Genomic DNA, 14,346 nt, shown 5'->3' with positions numbered 1-14,346 from the left:
ATTTCCCTCTTTCCAAAATGGCTATATCTGGAAAAACTTTGCAATCTTACTGGAAACTAGAGTGTTTTTAGGCCAGGGAGGGAAACCAATAGTCAACAACTGAAAACGTGAGGTTAAAAGGAGGAGCAGAAACTTAAACGTGTAGATTTCAATAGGCGTCTGTCATCTAAAGGCTACCAAAAACTCTAAGATGATCTTAAGAAGCTCTGAGCTCTGAAGTCAGACAGGCCTGCTTAGAATGCCAGCTCCACCCGAGCTGCTGTCTGACCTCTTCACTTCGCAGAGCCTCAGCTACCAACTGTAAAATGGCACCATTAGAACCCGCTCCCCAGGGCTGTGGCACAGGTCATACAAAATGAAGCTTACAGGGCTTCCCTGGTGGCGCAGTGGTTGAGAGTCCGCCTGCCGATGCAGGGGATACGGGTTCGTGCCCCGGTCTGGGAAGATCCCACATGCCGTGGAGCGGCTGGGCCCGTGAGCCATGGCCGCTGAGCCTGCTCGTCCGGAGCCTGTGCTCCACAATGGGAGAGGCCACAACAGTGAGAGGCCCACATACCGCAAAAAAAAAAAAAAAAATGAAGCTTACAAAGCAACTGGCAGGATCCCCTCCCTGGGCGATGCTGATTCAAGGGGCCTGGGTGGGCTCAGGCATGGCTATTTTGAAAGTTCCACGGGCGATGGGACATTCTCCTCTGAGGAGAATCTGTGTTAAACTTTTGAAAAGTAATAAAGACTAATCCTGAATACTTCTGGAATTGGCCATCTATTCTACCCCTCGGTCTTACAGACCTTGAGCAATGGCTGCCAATAAATCACTCTGCACTTCCACGTTCCCCTTCCACAGAGCAGCCTGAAGCAGGTGACGGGGCTGACCTTCTCCCGGGGAGTGTAATGTCATCATGGTCAGGACCAGCAGCTCCAGAGTCACAGAGGTCTGGCTGTGAATCCCCACCCACCGCTGACCAGCTGTGTGATTTGAAGCCAGTTCATTCACTGCTCCCTGCCTCAGTTTCCTCGCCTATAAACCGGGGGTGAAACAACAGCACATGCCTGATGGGGTTATTGTGAGGATTAAGTGAGATCATGCCTGTGGAACGTACAAAAGAAGTGCTCGGTATATAGTTAAGCACTAAATCATGGGTGTCTATCTGTATAAACGTGTCACTCAGTCACCAAAATGTACTGAGCACTTCAATTAGACGTGCATTCATTTGTTCATTCATTCAACAAATATTTATTGAGCTCTCACCACGTTCTGGATACACATATACATGTATATTTGTATATATACACGTATATGTAGATATACATAGTATATATGTGTGTTTGCACACATATGTGTATGTATACATATATACACAGACGGAGGCTAAAAAAGAAAGAAGTTTTACTCTAGACGGAGTGTAAACTGTAAATGGAAAGAGAAGTCTGATTCCTCCAGTTACCAGACAGTCCATTCCTGGAATTTCAGGTTTTATAACTTTCCTGTAACACCCCATTGCACCTGCCCCAAACATACACACTCATACAAGCGGCCTTATTTAATCAAAAGTTGCCCCAAATACATTCAGTGGTAGCGGTGGAGGTGGTGGTGGTGATGACGATGCAGTAACTTTATTTAAATGTATACTGGCACCATCTGGGAATTTTAACGGGTACCCACAAGTCTGCTTTCAGAACCAGAGATTAAGCTAAGGAATTTTTGTAAAGGGTTATAAGAAATGGATTGGTTCCTATGAATTCTAGCTGATTGCACAGGATCATTTCAAAAGCCCAGCTCGACCATGAGGGCCTTGTGAGTTCAGAACACAGAGCACCCCCTTGTCCGTTTGTCACAGGAGCCCGGCGTTATGCATCTGACATGGTAGTCTCCCCAGGCCTCAGATGACACCCCCTCCCCCGCCTGCCTCTGTTCTATTACAGAACTTGGAAAGCAAACTCCCAAACCCCCAGGGCAGGGGCCCGAGCCCAGGCCACTCTCGACCACCAGCCCTTACAGCCGTTTCCTCCTGAGCAAGGTAAATAGAAACACGGGGCCAGCTGGAAGCATTTCTGTCTGACTTCATTCCAGAATGTGTGACCTATTTATAATCAGCCACGGCTTTGCTTGGGAAAGGTCTGATCCCTTCTTGCCACCAAAATGGAATGTGGCACTTGCTACGACTGGACTAGGCAGGTATTTGTTTTTCTTTGAAGAGAACAACTTCAGAAAACACACTGATCCTCAGGACTGACTGCCTCCCAAATCTCACGCCTGGCATGGCTGGTCGGGAGGGCTAAGAATGGTGGCATTCATGGAGGCCTGCAGCCCCCGGGCCAAGACTCAGGGAGCCTGCCTGGGTCAGTTGCAAGGAGCCCCGGCCCACCCACCCCACCCACGGCCCCGACCCCGCAGCCCCAGTACCTGTGGAGTGGCAGAGGTGACCAGCACGCTAGCCATCAGACCATTCCTCTTGTACATAGTCTCCGGGCCACAGGGAGCTTCAGGGCAGCCTCTGTCGGTGACATAACCTGTCTGGAGAAGTCCTGCAAGGCAAAGGGGCTCATAAAAACCAGCCTTCAAACCCAAGCTAATCCCACCCTGGGAGAGAGTTGTGCTGGACTTGAGCTGGTGACCCCAGAGGAGACCTTCAAAGAAAGGTTTACAAGCTGGTGGCCTTCAGGCTAAATATGGCCCACAGATGTAGTCAGCTAGGCTTGTACAGGTTTTAGTATTTTTTAAATTAATCACCAACATTTAAAAATTGGAAGGTTTCACACAGTATTCTGGATTTGTGACTTTTCTGGCAGCACTGGGCCCCATTCCTGCATGATGGCCATCAGCTGGGCTGGGCAGCACTGCCCCTTGTACGGGTGCACTTACTGGAGCAAGTGCCTTTCAGACCCCGCCTTGGCCTGTACAGCCACTTGGGGACCTGCCTGGCTCCTGCAGACGCTAGAGTTTGTGACCTTTGTTTTAAAAAGAAGGCAGGTGAAGAAGACAAACTGAATCTACCGTGTTTCCCTGTGCACCAGACCACTCCATCAACAATAATAATATGGATACTAGCTAAGACTCAGAGAGCTCTCGCCACGTGCCATGCACCTTACTTACAGTAACTCCTCTAATGCTCACAACAGTCCTTGGTAGGTCCTGTTATTACCCCCATATTCCAGGTGGGGAATTTGAGGGACAGAGAGGTTAAGTAACTCGTGTTTTGGTGTCTTTGCTCATGCCGTCCCACCAAACCATCATTATTCAGGACCTGACTCAAATGTCAAATGTCATCTCCCCTAGTTATCGCACCTGGACCACTCAAACGAGAACCAGTGCTCTCATACCGAAGTGTACATGCCCCAAGTAGAGCATTTATCACATCACTGAACATCAGAGCACTGTAGCCACCACCAGCTTTTTCCCAGGAAAGCGATCAGGATGTAATGGGGAAAGGAAAGGAGAAGGCAAAGGGACCAGCTGGAAGCCAACTGCAATTATCAGGAAAGAGACGAGGGTCCTCTGAGCTAGAGTGGCAACAGTGACACCAAAGAGAAGGACACAGACTGAGAGACGGTAAGGACAGAAATGCAAGAGAAACTGATGTGGTGGGGAGGGAGAACCAGCTGAGGATGCATGGCTTCTGGCTCGAGGTACCAGAGGCACAGCAACTTTGGAGAACAGTTTGGCAGTTTCTTAAAAAGTTAAACATCAACTTACCAAATGACCCCACAATTCTACACCTAGGTAACTATCTTTAAAATAAATGAAAACATATGTCCACACAAAAACATGCACATGAATTTATTCATCTTAGCCAAAAGCTGGAAACTAAGTGCCCACCAACTGGGGAATGGATAGACAATGTGATATATCCACACAATGGAATACTACTCAGCAATAAAAAGAAATGGAACACTGATATAAAGTATAACATGAATAAACCTCAAAAACATCATGCTAAGTGAAAGAAGTCACACAAAGGATTGTACAATATGAGGCCACTCTTATGAAATGTCCAAAAAGCCAAATTCATAGAGAGGGAGAGCACATCAATGAGAGGCTGGGGTGGAGGCAGGACTGACTGCAAATGAGCACAAAGGATTTTTCTGGGGTGATGGAAATGTGCTAAAACTGGATGTGGTGATGGTTACACAGAAATCCACAAAGCCATAGGACTGTACACTTGGAATGAGAGCATTTTACAGTAGGTAAATTAACCTCAACAAATGCAGCAGCCACCAGCTGTCTCATGATGGTGACCTGAACTTACACATTTAACTCCCCCCTTCCACATCCCTTTGAAATAATCAAAGAAATATTAAAATACTAAAAACAAATTGTATTAGCACATGATGACAGACAATGGTTATAAATAAGCAAAAACACTTTCAGGATTTCCAGGGGCAGAAGAGATGGGCCTCACCAGTCCTTCCCATCAGGAAACTTACACAAGCCTTTTAGATAGCCTCATCCACCAGAGGACAGACAACAGAAGCAAGAAGAACTACAATCCTGCAGCCTGTGGAACAAAAACCACATTCACAGAAAGATAGACAAGATGAAAAGGCAGAGGACTATGTACCAGATGAAGGAACAAGATAAAACCCCAGAAAAACAACTAAATGAAGTGGAGTTAGGCAACCTTCCAGAAAAAGAATTCAAATAATGATAGTGAAGATGCTCCAGGACCTCAGAAAAAGAATGGAGGCAAAGATCGAGAAGATGCAAGAAATGTTTAACAAAGACCTAGAAGAATTAAAGAACAAAGAAAAAGAGATGAACGATACAATAACTGAAGTGAAAACTACACTAGAAGGAATCAATAGCAGAAGAATGGAGGCAGAAGAACGGATAAGTGACCTGGAAGACAGAATGGTGGAATTCACTGCTGCGGAACAGAATAAAGGAAAAAGAATGAAAAGAAATGAAGACAGCCTAAGAGACCTCTGGGACAACATTAAACGCAACAACATTCACATTATAGGGGTCCCAGAAGGAGAAAAGAGAGAGAAAAGACCCGAGAAAATATTTGAAGAGATTATAGTAGAAAACTTCCCTAACATGGGAAAGGAAATAGCCACCCAAGTCCAGGAAGCGCAGCAAGTCCCATACAGGATAAACCCAAGGAGAAACACGCCGAGACACATAGTAATCAAACTGGCAAAAATTAAAGACAAAGAAAAATTATTGAAAGCAGCGAGGGAAAAAAGACCAATAACATACAAGGTAACTCCTATAAGGTTAACAGCTGATTTCTCAGCAGAACCCCTACAAGCCAGAAGGGAGTGGCATGATATACTTAAAGTGATGAAAGGGAAGAACCTACAACCAAGATTACTCTACCCAACAAGGATCTCATTCAGATTCGATGGAGAAATCAAAAGCTTTACAGACAAGCAAAAGCTCAGAGAATTCAGCACCACCAAACCAGCTTTACAACAAATGCTAAAGGAACTTCTCTAAGTGGGAAACACAAGAGAAGAAAAGGACCTACAAAAACAAACCCAAAACAATTAAGAAAATGGTCACAGGAACATACATATCGATAATTACCTTAAACGTGAATGGATTAAATGCTCCAACCAAAAGACACAGGCTTGCTGAATGGATACAAAAGCAAGACCCATATATATGCTGTCTACAAGAGACCCACTTCAGACCTAGGGACACATACAGACTGAAAGTGAAGGGATGGAAAAGATATTCCATGCAAATGGAAATCAAAAGAAAGCTGGAGTAGCAATATTCATATCAGATAAAATAGACTTTAAAATAAAGAATGTCAGAAGAGACAAGGAAGAGACACTACATAATGATCAAGGGATCAATCCAAGAAGAAGATATAACAATTATAAATATATATGCACCCAACATAGGAGCACCTCAATACATAAGGCAACTGCTAACAGCTATAAAAGAGGAAATCGAGAGTAACACAATAATAGTGGGGGACTTTAACACCTCACTTACACCAACGGACAGATCACCCAAAGTGAAATACATAAGGAAACAGAAGCTTTAAATGACACAATAGACCAGATAGATTTAATTGATATTTATAGGACATTCCATCCAAAAACAGCAGATTATACGTTCTCCTGAAGTGCGCACGGAACATTCTCCAGGATAGATCACATCTTGGGTCACAAATCAAGCCTCAGTAAAGTTAAGAAAATTGAAATCATATCAAGCATCTTTTCTGACCACAACACTATGAGACTAGAAATGAATTACAGGGGAAAAAACCATAAAAAACACAAACACATGGATGCTAAACAATACGTTACTAAATAACCAAGAGATCACTGAAGAAATCAAAGAGGAAATCAAAAAATACCTAGAGACAAATGACAATGAAAGCACGACGATCCAAAACCTATGGGATGCAGCAAAAGCAGTTCTAAGAGGGAAATTTATAGCTATACAAGCCTACCTCAAGAAACAAGAAAAATCTCAAATAAACAATCTAACCTTACACCTAAAGGAACCAGAGAAAGAAGAACAAACAAAACCCAAAGTTAGCAGAAGGAAAGAAATCATAAAGATCAGAGCAGAAATAAATGAAATAGAAACAAAGAAAACAACAGCAAAGATCAATAAAACTAAAAGCTGTTTCTCTGAGAAGATAAACAAAATTGATAAACCATTAGCCAGACTCATCAAGAAAAAGAGGGAGAGGACTCAAATCAATAAAATTAGAAATGAAAAGGGAGAAGTTACAACAGACACCACAGAAATACAAAGCATCCTAAGAGACTACTACAAGCAACTCTATGCCAATAAAATGGACAACCTGGAAGAAATGGACAAATTCTTAGAAAGTTATAACCTTCCAAGACTGAACCAGGAAGAAATAGAAAATATGAACAGACCAATCACAAGTAATGAAATTGTAACTGTGATTAAAAATCTTCCAACAAACAAAAGCCCAGGACCAGATGGCTTCACAGGTGAATTCTATCAAATATTTAGAGAAGAGATAACACCCATCCTTCTCAAACTCTTCCAAAAAACTGCAGAGGAAGGAACACTCCCAAACTCATTCTAGGAGGCCACCATCACCCTGACACCAAAACCAGACAAAGATACTACAAAAAAAGAAAGTTACAGACCCATATCACTGAGGAATATAGATGCAAAGATCCTCAGCAAAATACTAGCAAACAGAATCCAACAACACATTAAAAGAAAAAAAAAGAGATGGGCCTGAGGGGAGAGGAACCAGCCTCTGAAATAGAAGCAACACCTCCTAGGAATCAAGTGGGTAGGACCCTCCAACAGAAACCTCCAAGAAAGCCCAGAGACTTCCAAGTGGGGAATCTAGAAACGGAAGAGTCCAAAGGCAGCTTAGGGAATCAGGCTGCCAGGGTTGTCTCAGACCAGACAAACCAGCTCCCATGGACTGGGGTTGGGGCCGACTCAGCCAGGCTTTGCTGATGGATGGAAGCTGCTCATCCATCTGAACAAAGTGACTCGATCCTAGCCTGACGGAGTCACCATGGGGAGACAGAGTAGCACACAGCCAGCCAACCCTCTTGGGATGGATCCAACTTGCTCCAGTTCCAGGCTGAGGTGGGCTTTGCTGCTTTCAGGGAGCGCCCAGCACTCGGCAGGGCTCCCCAGGGGGAGCCCAGACATGGAACCCAGTCTGCTCGGCCAGGCTCAAACCAGAGGCCGTGGCTCTCCCCACTGGCCTGGTAACCAGTCACGCAGCCCTTCAGCCTAGGGGCCATGAGTCTCAGACCCTTTTCCACGACCGTCATTTGCTCACTCCCTACTTCCCGTCTGCAGGACGTCGCCAACTTGGCCCATCTCTCCAGCGACCTCTGGTGGTGCACTCGGGGCCCCCACCCCACGCGCACGTGGCGTGAACAGGGAGTGCTGATGCTGAGTGAGGCGCTGGGCTAAGCACGACATTTTTAGCTCACTTGATCTTCACAACAACCCTGTGAGGCAGAGGCTATTCTCATTCCTGGGAAACCGAGGCCCAGAGAGGTGATGTAACTTACTGCTAGTTAAGTGGCAGAACTGGGGATTCCAAACCCTGGTCAGTGGACACCAGGGCCTGGGCCTCCTCTGAGGGCCCAGGTGAGGACTGAACAAGAAAATGCATGCAAAGTGCTAGGGTCAGGTCAAACACCAAGCAAGCACTCTGTTAAGGCTATTAATTGCTATTAGTGTTAATTCTAATTCTGCAGTTTCATTCATTTATACTTATTCTTTTTTCGTAAAACAAACAATTAACTTAAAACGTCAAAGAAAGGACAGCATGGTGCTTTATGAAACCTTCCCCTACTGGGAAGGAGATTTCCAGCTGCGGGCTCCAGGCCCCCAGAGGAGCACAAGCTGAGTCCAGGGGTCCGAGCGTAGGGCTCCTCCTCCATGAGGCCTGACCTGCCCCCCAATCCCCCACCCCCAGCCCACTCTGGCCCAGCCCACCTAGAGACAAAGTGACAGCCCACCCATGCTACCCATCGTGCTTCCTACTGGCGGCCTGAGCTGGGAAGACAGACAGACAGACCGCTTGTTTCCAGTGTGATTCCTGCATGTCTCGCCCCTGACAAAACAGCCTAATTTATGGGCAGTGACTCTCAGACAAGAGATATTTCACATGCTAAGAAATAAGAGGACCAAGCAGAATGGAACATCCTTTCCAGGGCCCAGAGGAACCCTCACCCATCCACCTGCCGTCCCTGAGGCCCGGCCAAGCCCCAACTCCTCGCCAGGGACCAGACTCCCATCAAGGGGGTCAGCCCAGCCAAGGCCCCTCCCTGCGAACCCCTCCCCCACCCCACGGGAAGGCCCCTGAATATGTGGACCGTGCCTCCCAGGCCGGACTGATTAGACCAGAATGCCCACCTGCTTCTCCGGGAACTCAGGACCCTACGGTGCCAGTCTCTGCTGGTCAGCCAAACTGAGCACTATGCCCTCAGGAGGGGAGGGTGGCCGGATCCTGCCCAGTGCAAGGAGAGTCCCCCTGAGTGGGGAGGCAGCAGATGCGCAGAGAGAAGCTGAAGGGGGAGCCTGTGTCTGAAAGAAAAGGTTCCAACCCCCGGGGCTCTGTAATAAATGTCAATCATTGGAGTAGATCTCCAAAAGACCTTGACCAAGGCTATTTCCTAAATACCAAGTTCATGCCAAGCCACCATAACCTGACCCTAAAAACACAGCAGGTTCATCCTCACGGGGGAAGACGTGCACCATCCTTTCACCTGTCCATCCATGCATTCATCGAGCTCCTACTTTGTGCGGACTTTGTTCTAGCCAGGAGTTCCTACCATTTTTGTACCTTGGACCCTTTTGGCCATCTGGTGAAGCCCATGGGCCCCTTCTCACAGAAATGTTTTTAAATGAATAAAATAAAATTATACAGGAAACCAATTACACAGGACTGGAAGCCAACTGTATTAAAATTCAGTTATAAAATTATTTTCAAAGTAATTTATAATATAGTAATATATGTATTTCTTCAGGTAAGGGGATATATATATATATATATATAATTGCATTAAATAGCAAGATCTATTGGTGGGTCTAATAACTACCATAATTTCAAAGTAGTCAAGAACATAAATTTTCTGAGATGCATGCCCACAATTATTATGTGATATGGAGGTAGCTGTGACTTTTATTGGTGACAAAGTCCCAGGTACTGTAAATATTACTATAATTTATTGTCTACATTAGCAACTGAGGAAGATGCCAAATTTCAGTTAGAAGTTAGTGAAAATAAAGATGTCATTTTTTTCCCATCCAAATGCAGGGAAGTCTGGTCAAGGACACTGTTCCAGGCACAGGGGACACAAAGCAAACAGACCCTGCCCCCAGAGAACTCACATTCCAGCGCAGGAGTCAGAAACCACATGTGAACTCAGATCATGAGGGTCTTCAGGAAATAAAATAGGGTGAAAGACAGTATTTGCCAGGGTGGTCAAGGAAGGACTTTGAAGATGCAGTATTGAGCTAAAGCCCTAGGAAGGAGTCAACCATAAAAACCAGTCAGAGTGTCCTTTACAGAGGCCACAGCGAGTGCAAAGGGCCTGAGATACACAGGAGCTCAGCAGGTGTGTGATGGAGAGAGACGGCCACAGCTGGAGCCCAGTCAGTGGGAGGCAGTGGACAGACGGGCTGGAGCCAGAGCATAAAGGGTCTTGCAGGCCATGGTGGGGAGTTTGGGTTTTACCTGGAATGCCTGGGAATGGGTTCTGAGCAGGGGTGTGACACGATCTGATCTCACTGTTTCTGAAGATCACAGTGGCTATTGTGCAGAGAACTCCATGGGAAGCCAAAGATGGGAGCAGCAAAGCCAGCTGGGGGTAAGAGATGCTGACAGCTCGGACTGCTGTCCATGGGGAAAAGAGATGGATTTGGGAGGGGTTCTGGAGGTGAAACAGACAAGACTTGCTGATGGACTGCATGTGACAGGAGAGGAAAAGAGAGGAACTGAGGATAAATGACTCCTATCTTTAGGGCCATTACGAATGGGTAACTTACTCAGCAGTTCATTCATTCATTGGCTCAACACCCATCCACTGAGACCTGGAGGGCCAGTTCTGGGGACCAGAGTCAAAGATGACACAGCCCTGCCCTCCAGGGTCCAGCAGTGTAGCAGTGGGGGAGAAAATCCCATAGGTAGATACTCACAGGACATGTGGTGTAACAGATCACGGGTTCACCTTGGGCGTCAAAGAAGACATCACTAAGAGCCGTTGATCTGGTCTTAAAAGGGCAAGCGTGAGTGTTTCTAGGCAAGGGGGGGGGGCCCACAGGCACTCTGAGCATGAGCAGAAGCCCAGAGGTGTGAAAGCACACCCCAGATGCCAGTGTGCCAGGAGCACAGGGAATAGGTTTCCCTCCTCACCTGACCCCAGCCCCTGCCCATCCTAGACTAACAGGGGTGCTAATAAGCCAGGCAGGGCTCCCCACAGAGCCAGCTTTAACAGATGGCCCCGACACTACAGCCACAGGAACGGCATCTTGCCTCCTGGTCACTCCCTCAATCCTTCAGTAAACTTGGTGACCCTTTTCCCAAGCCCTGCTCTGTGCAGAGGACTCAGGCCAGCCCTCGAGGAGCTCACACACAGTCTGATTACTGCTGTCATCACAACAATCTATTAGACACTTACTCTGTCTAAGGCTCTGGCTAAGGATTTATATGCATCAAAAAAAAAAAATTCCCTGGGGGCTCAGTGGTTAAGAGTGCGCCTGCCAATGCAGGGGACACAGGTTTGATCCCAGGTCTGGCAAGATCCCACATGCCGTGGAGCAACTAAGCCCGTGCGCCACAACTACTGAGCCTGCGCTCTAGAGCCCAGGAGCCACAACTACTGAGCCCGCGTGCCAAAACTACTGAAGCCCGCGCACTAGAGCCCGTGCTCCACAACAAGAGAAGCCACCGCAATGAGAAGCCCACGCACCACAACGAAGAGTAGCCCCCACTCACCGCAACTAGACAAAGCCCATGCACAGCAACGAAGACCCAACGCAGCCGAAAATAAATAAATTTATTTTTAAAAATTATTTTAAAAAACCATGAGAAAATTGAGGCTCAGAGAGAGAAACTACACTGTAACTCGGGGATCCGTTTTTCACACACCTGCCTGCCCGTACCCCCTGCTGGACAGGGAGGCAGTCCGGCACCAAGGGAAGGGTACAAGCTTGTTAAGTTCGGCCAAAAACCCTGTCTTCCCACCCTCCCTCACCTCTTACACACACACACACACACACACACACACACACACACTCTCTCTCATACTAATGCCTCCTGCAGGAGGAAAAGATTCTCATGACGTAACTTTGCAAGAACGTGGAGTTGTATCAGAACCACAGCACCACCCCGTGTCTCTGGTTTCTGTGTGACAGACTCCAGTCTCGTGTGTGGGCTCCTGAAGAGGGGAAGGAAAGTCCCATATGTGATGTTGGTTTCCTTCCAGACTTTCAGAATTCTCCTTCAATGTTGCAGGTTCAGGAAACCAAGGAAATAGCAGGAGACAGTCTGGTGCAGACCACTGTGGAGAAGGCAGAAAAACCACTTTTTCCTACGCTTGTGGAGGTTGTTTCAAAGAAAATACACACATCCAGGAATGTTCAAGTACAAGAGAGTGATGTCTTCCAAATGTTTCAGACCAGCACAGAGACGGCCCCACGCCCGTGTCCGAGCCCGTCTCCTCGCGTGGCCACGCTGCTCTCCACAGGCTCGGGCACAGCTGCTCCACCTTCTGCGTCTGAACAGAAGATGAAGAGACAGAACCAAAAGTGTTTCTGCCCACAACCAGTTGTTCACTCCACGTCAGGAACAATAAGTGTATGTGTTCTCTCTCCTTCTCTCTCTGGACAGTGTGCCCGTTTAGTATTACCAAAAGGCCTCCCCCAGGGTCTCAGTCACCCTGAAGCTGGACCACCTGCCAGGGGCCCAGGAAAGGTCTCCTCGTGCGGGCTGGCAGCAGCGCTCTCACTATACCCGCTCCCGACCCTCTCCAAACTGGACAAGCCTCCTCCTGGCAAGCAGCAGTGCCTGGCGGCTTTCAAAGCGAGGCCCCGGCCACGTGAGCACATGAGACTTGAGATACCATCCCTCGGCGCCGTGTTCGCCACGCCCTCCCCCGGCCCTTTCAAGCCACCCACCATATGCTCGACATCCAACATCTCCCCTCCTCACTGAGGGCCAGATAATGAGCTGAGCGGGCTAGACGGCTGAGGAGGCACCACTGTGTCCAAATGCCCCCCTGGCTGAGCCCCCCTGGGGGAGAGAAAGCAGCAGTGTTCAGGGAAGAGGGCTGGGTATGGAGTCTGAGGGTCTGCAGAAAGACAAAAACGAGAGAAAACTTGTGAAACTGAGCAAACCTGGAGAAAAGGACAAGGAAGGGCGTCTTCCTGGAGAAGTGAAGCACCTACGTGCATGGAGCTGACACAGGGCCAGCACAGACAGGCAGCCACCCGCGAACTCACGTGACAGCGCTGACCGGGTGCCCCCCACGTCCCCACACACTGTGCGCTGAGGCCGGGGAGGCAGAAACCAGAGGCCCATCCGTCCTCAGAAAGTCCAGCCTAGCAATGCCTACTCAGGCCTGCTCTTCTCAAGTAGGAGGGCTTCCAGAATCCTTTACATAAGAGTAATACCTTTAAAAAGGTATAAAATAAACAAGGGAAGTCCCCACAATCCCTAGTCCCTGTCCCCAAGGTTACACGTTCACACAGGGTAGGGCAGCATCCGTGCACACAGCCACACACAAATAGATATACAGACAGACACAAGTGTGTGCGTGTATATATGCAGGCACAGCCTGTGGTTCAACACCTCCCACCCCCCAGAGGTTGACAAGCTACAACCACAGGCCTGGCAGGAGCTAAGAATAGGACAGTTACAGCAGAGCAAGTTCTCAGGCAGGAGAAGGAGCTGGGTACCTCTGTGGCTTAGAAAACAGATAAACCAAGATTTGATTTCTCACCCATCGCTGACCTTGTGCCCTGGGCAAGTTGCTTGACCTGGCCAAGCCTCACTTTCCTCATCTGTAAAATGGGGAACACTGCAGTAGCGACCTCAAAGATGCCTGAAGGGATTCACAGGATGGTGCACATTAAAAGTGGCCGGCATGGTACATCATTAATGACAGCTATTATTTGTGTTGACACCCGTCACCACCACTTTCACCCTCCCCGGGGCAGGGGTAAGCAAGGGTAATGCTCTCTTAGCATGAGACCGCAAGAAAACACCTCTAAGTTAAGGTAATAGGAGGAATGTGACTGAAAAATATGTATTTTTCATAAAACTATGAAAGGGTTCCCAAAAGAAAACGAATCCTCTGGTTGGCAGGATAGTTTCATTTTAGACCCTCTTTGAAAAGGCCGGCTAGAGCTTCCCCATCCCTGCCCCAGGCACGTGTAATTATTCTTGAAATCAAAGGTTCCTCCCTTCCAAGACAAGCCTGCAGAAAACAGGGGGAGGAGAGAAACCCTCACCTGCACCCACTAGCTGATGAGTAAGACCTGAGTTTTCCACGGGGAGGGGAGGCAGGTTTTAGGAAAATGGGAAACCTAGGGATACGTGTGGGGGAGGACTTGAAGAGAGCTTCGGGAAATGGGGGTAAAAGAGAGAGTGAGAAAATGAGGGTGGCCTGCCTGGGACATCCCAGACACCCAAGACAGCCTGGGAGCATCCTGATTGGCACACTTCCATTCTAGAAGCCTGGCAGTGACACTTCCCTTTCTGCACGTTAGGGATCGTGAAAGCCAGACCAGGGACCCAGCGCCCCACTCCCTCTCCCCGACTCTGCACAGCTCTCCTCAGCCACCCACTTAACCTTAATTACCGTCCAGGGGACGTGTGCTCAGGGGAAAGGCAGGCAGCGTCACCTGCAACTGGAAGAGCG

The 14,346-nt window shown here is 47.9% G+C and overlaps 1 protein-coding gene across 6 annotated transcripts in view; it reads right to left on the bottom strand.

The window, feature by feature from the left end:
* The window catches only part of RALGPS1 (Ral GEF with PH domain and SH3 binding motif 1), a 301,912-nt gene that overhangs the window by 250,529 nt on the left and 37,037 nt on the right, over positions 1-14,346 (bottom strand). For 2 of the 6 annotated variants that reach the window (XM_007471717.1, XM_007471715.1), the window contains exon 2: positions 2,405-2,526. In XM_007471717.1, the coding sequence (XP_007471779.1) occupies positions 2,405-2,461 (57 nt within the window). In that variant the 5' untranslated portion in view covers positions 2,462-2,526. Of the gene's footprint in view, positions 1-2,404; positions 2,527-14,346 lie in introns of those variants that run through there. The other 4 variants (XM_007471716.1, XM_007471714.1, XM_007471712.1 and 1 more) reach the window with 2 other exon arrangements.

Source organism: Lipotes vexillifer, unplaced genomic scaffold (assembly GCF_000442215.2).
Source record: "Lipotes vexillifer unplaced genomic scaffold, Lipotes_vexillifer_v1.1 scaffold98, whole genome shotgun sequence".
NCBI classification, from domain to species: domain Eukaryota; kingdom Metazoa; phylum Chordata; class Mammalia; order Artiodactyla; family Lipotidae; genus Lipotes; species Lipotes vexillifer.
Note: the sequence above shows the minus strand (reverse complement) of the source record. Positions and strands in the feature narration are given on the sequence as shown.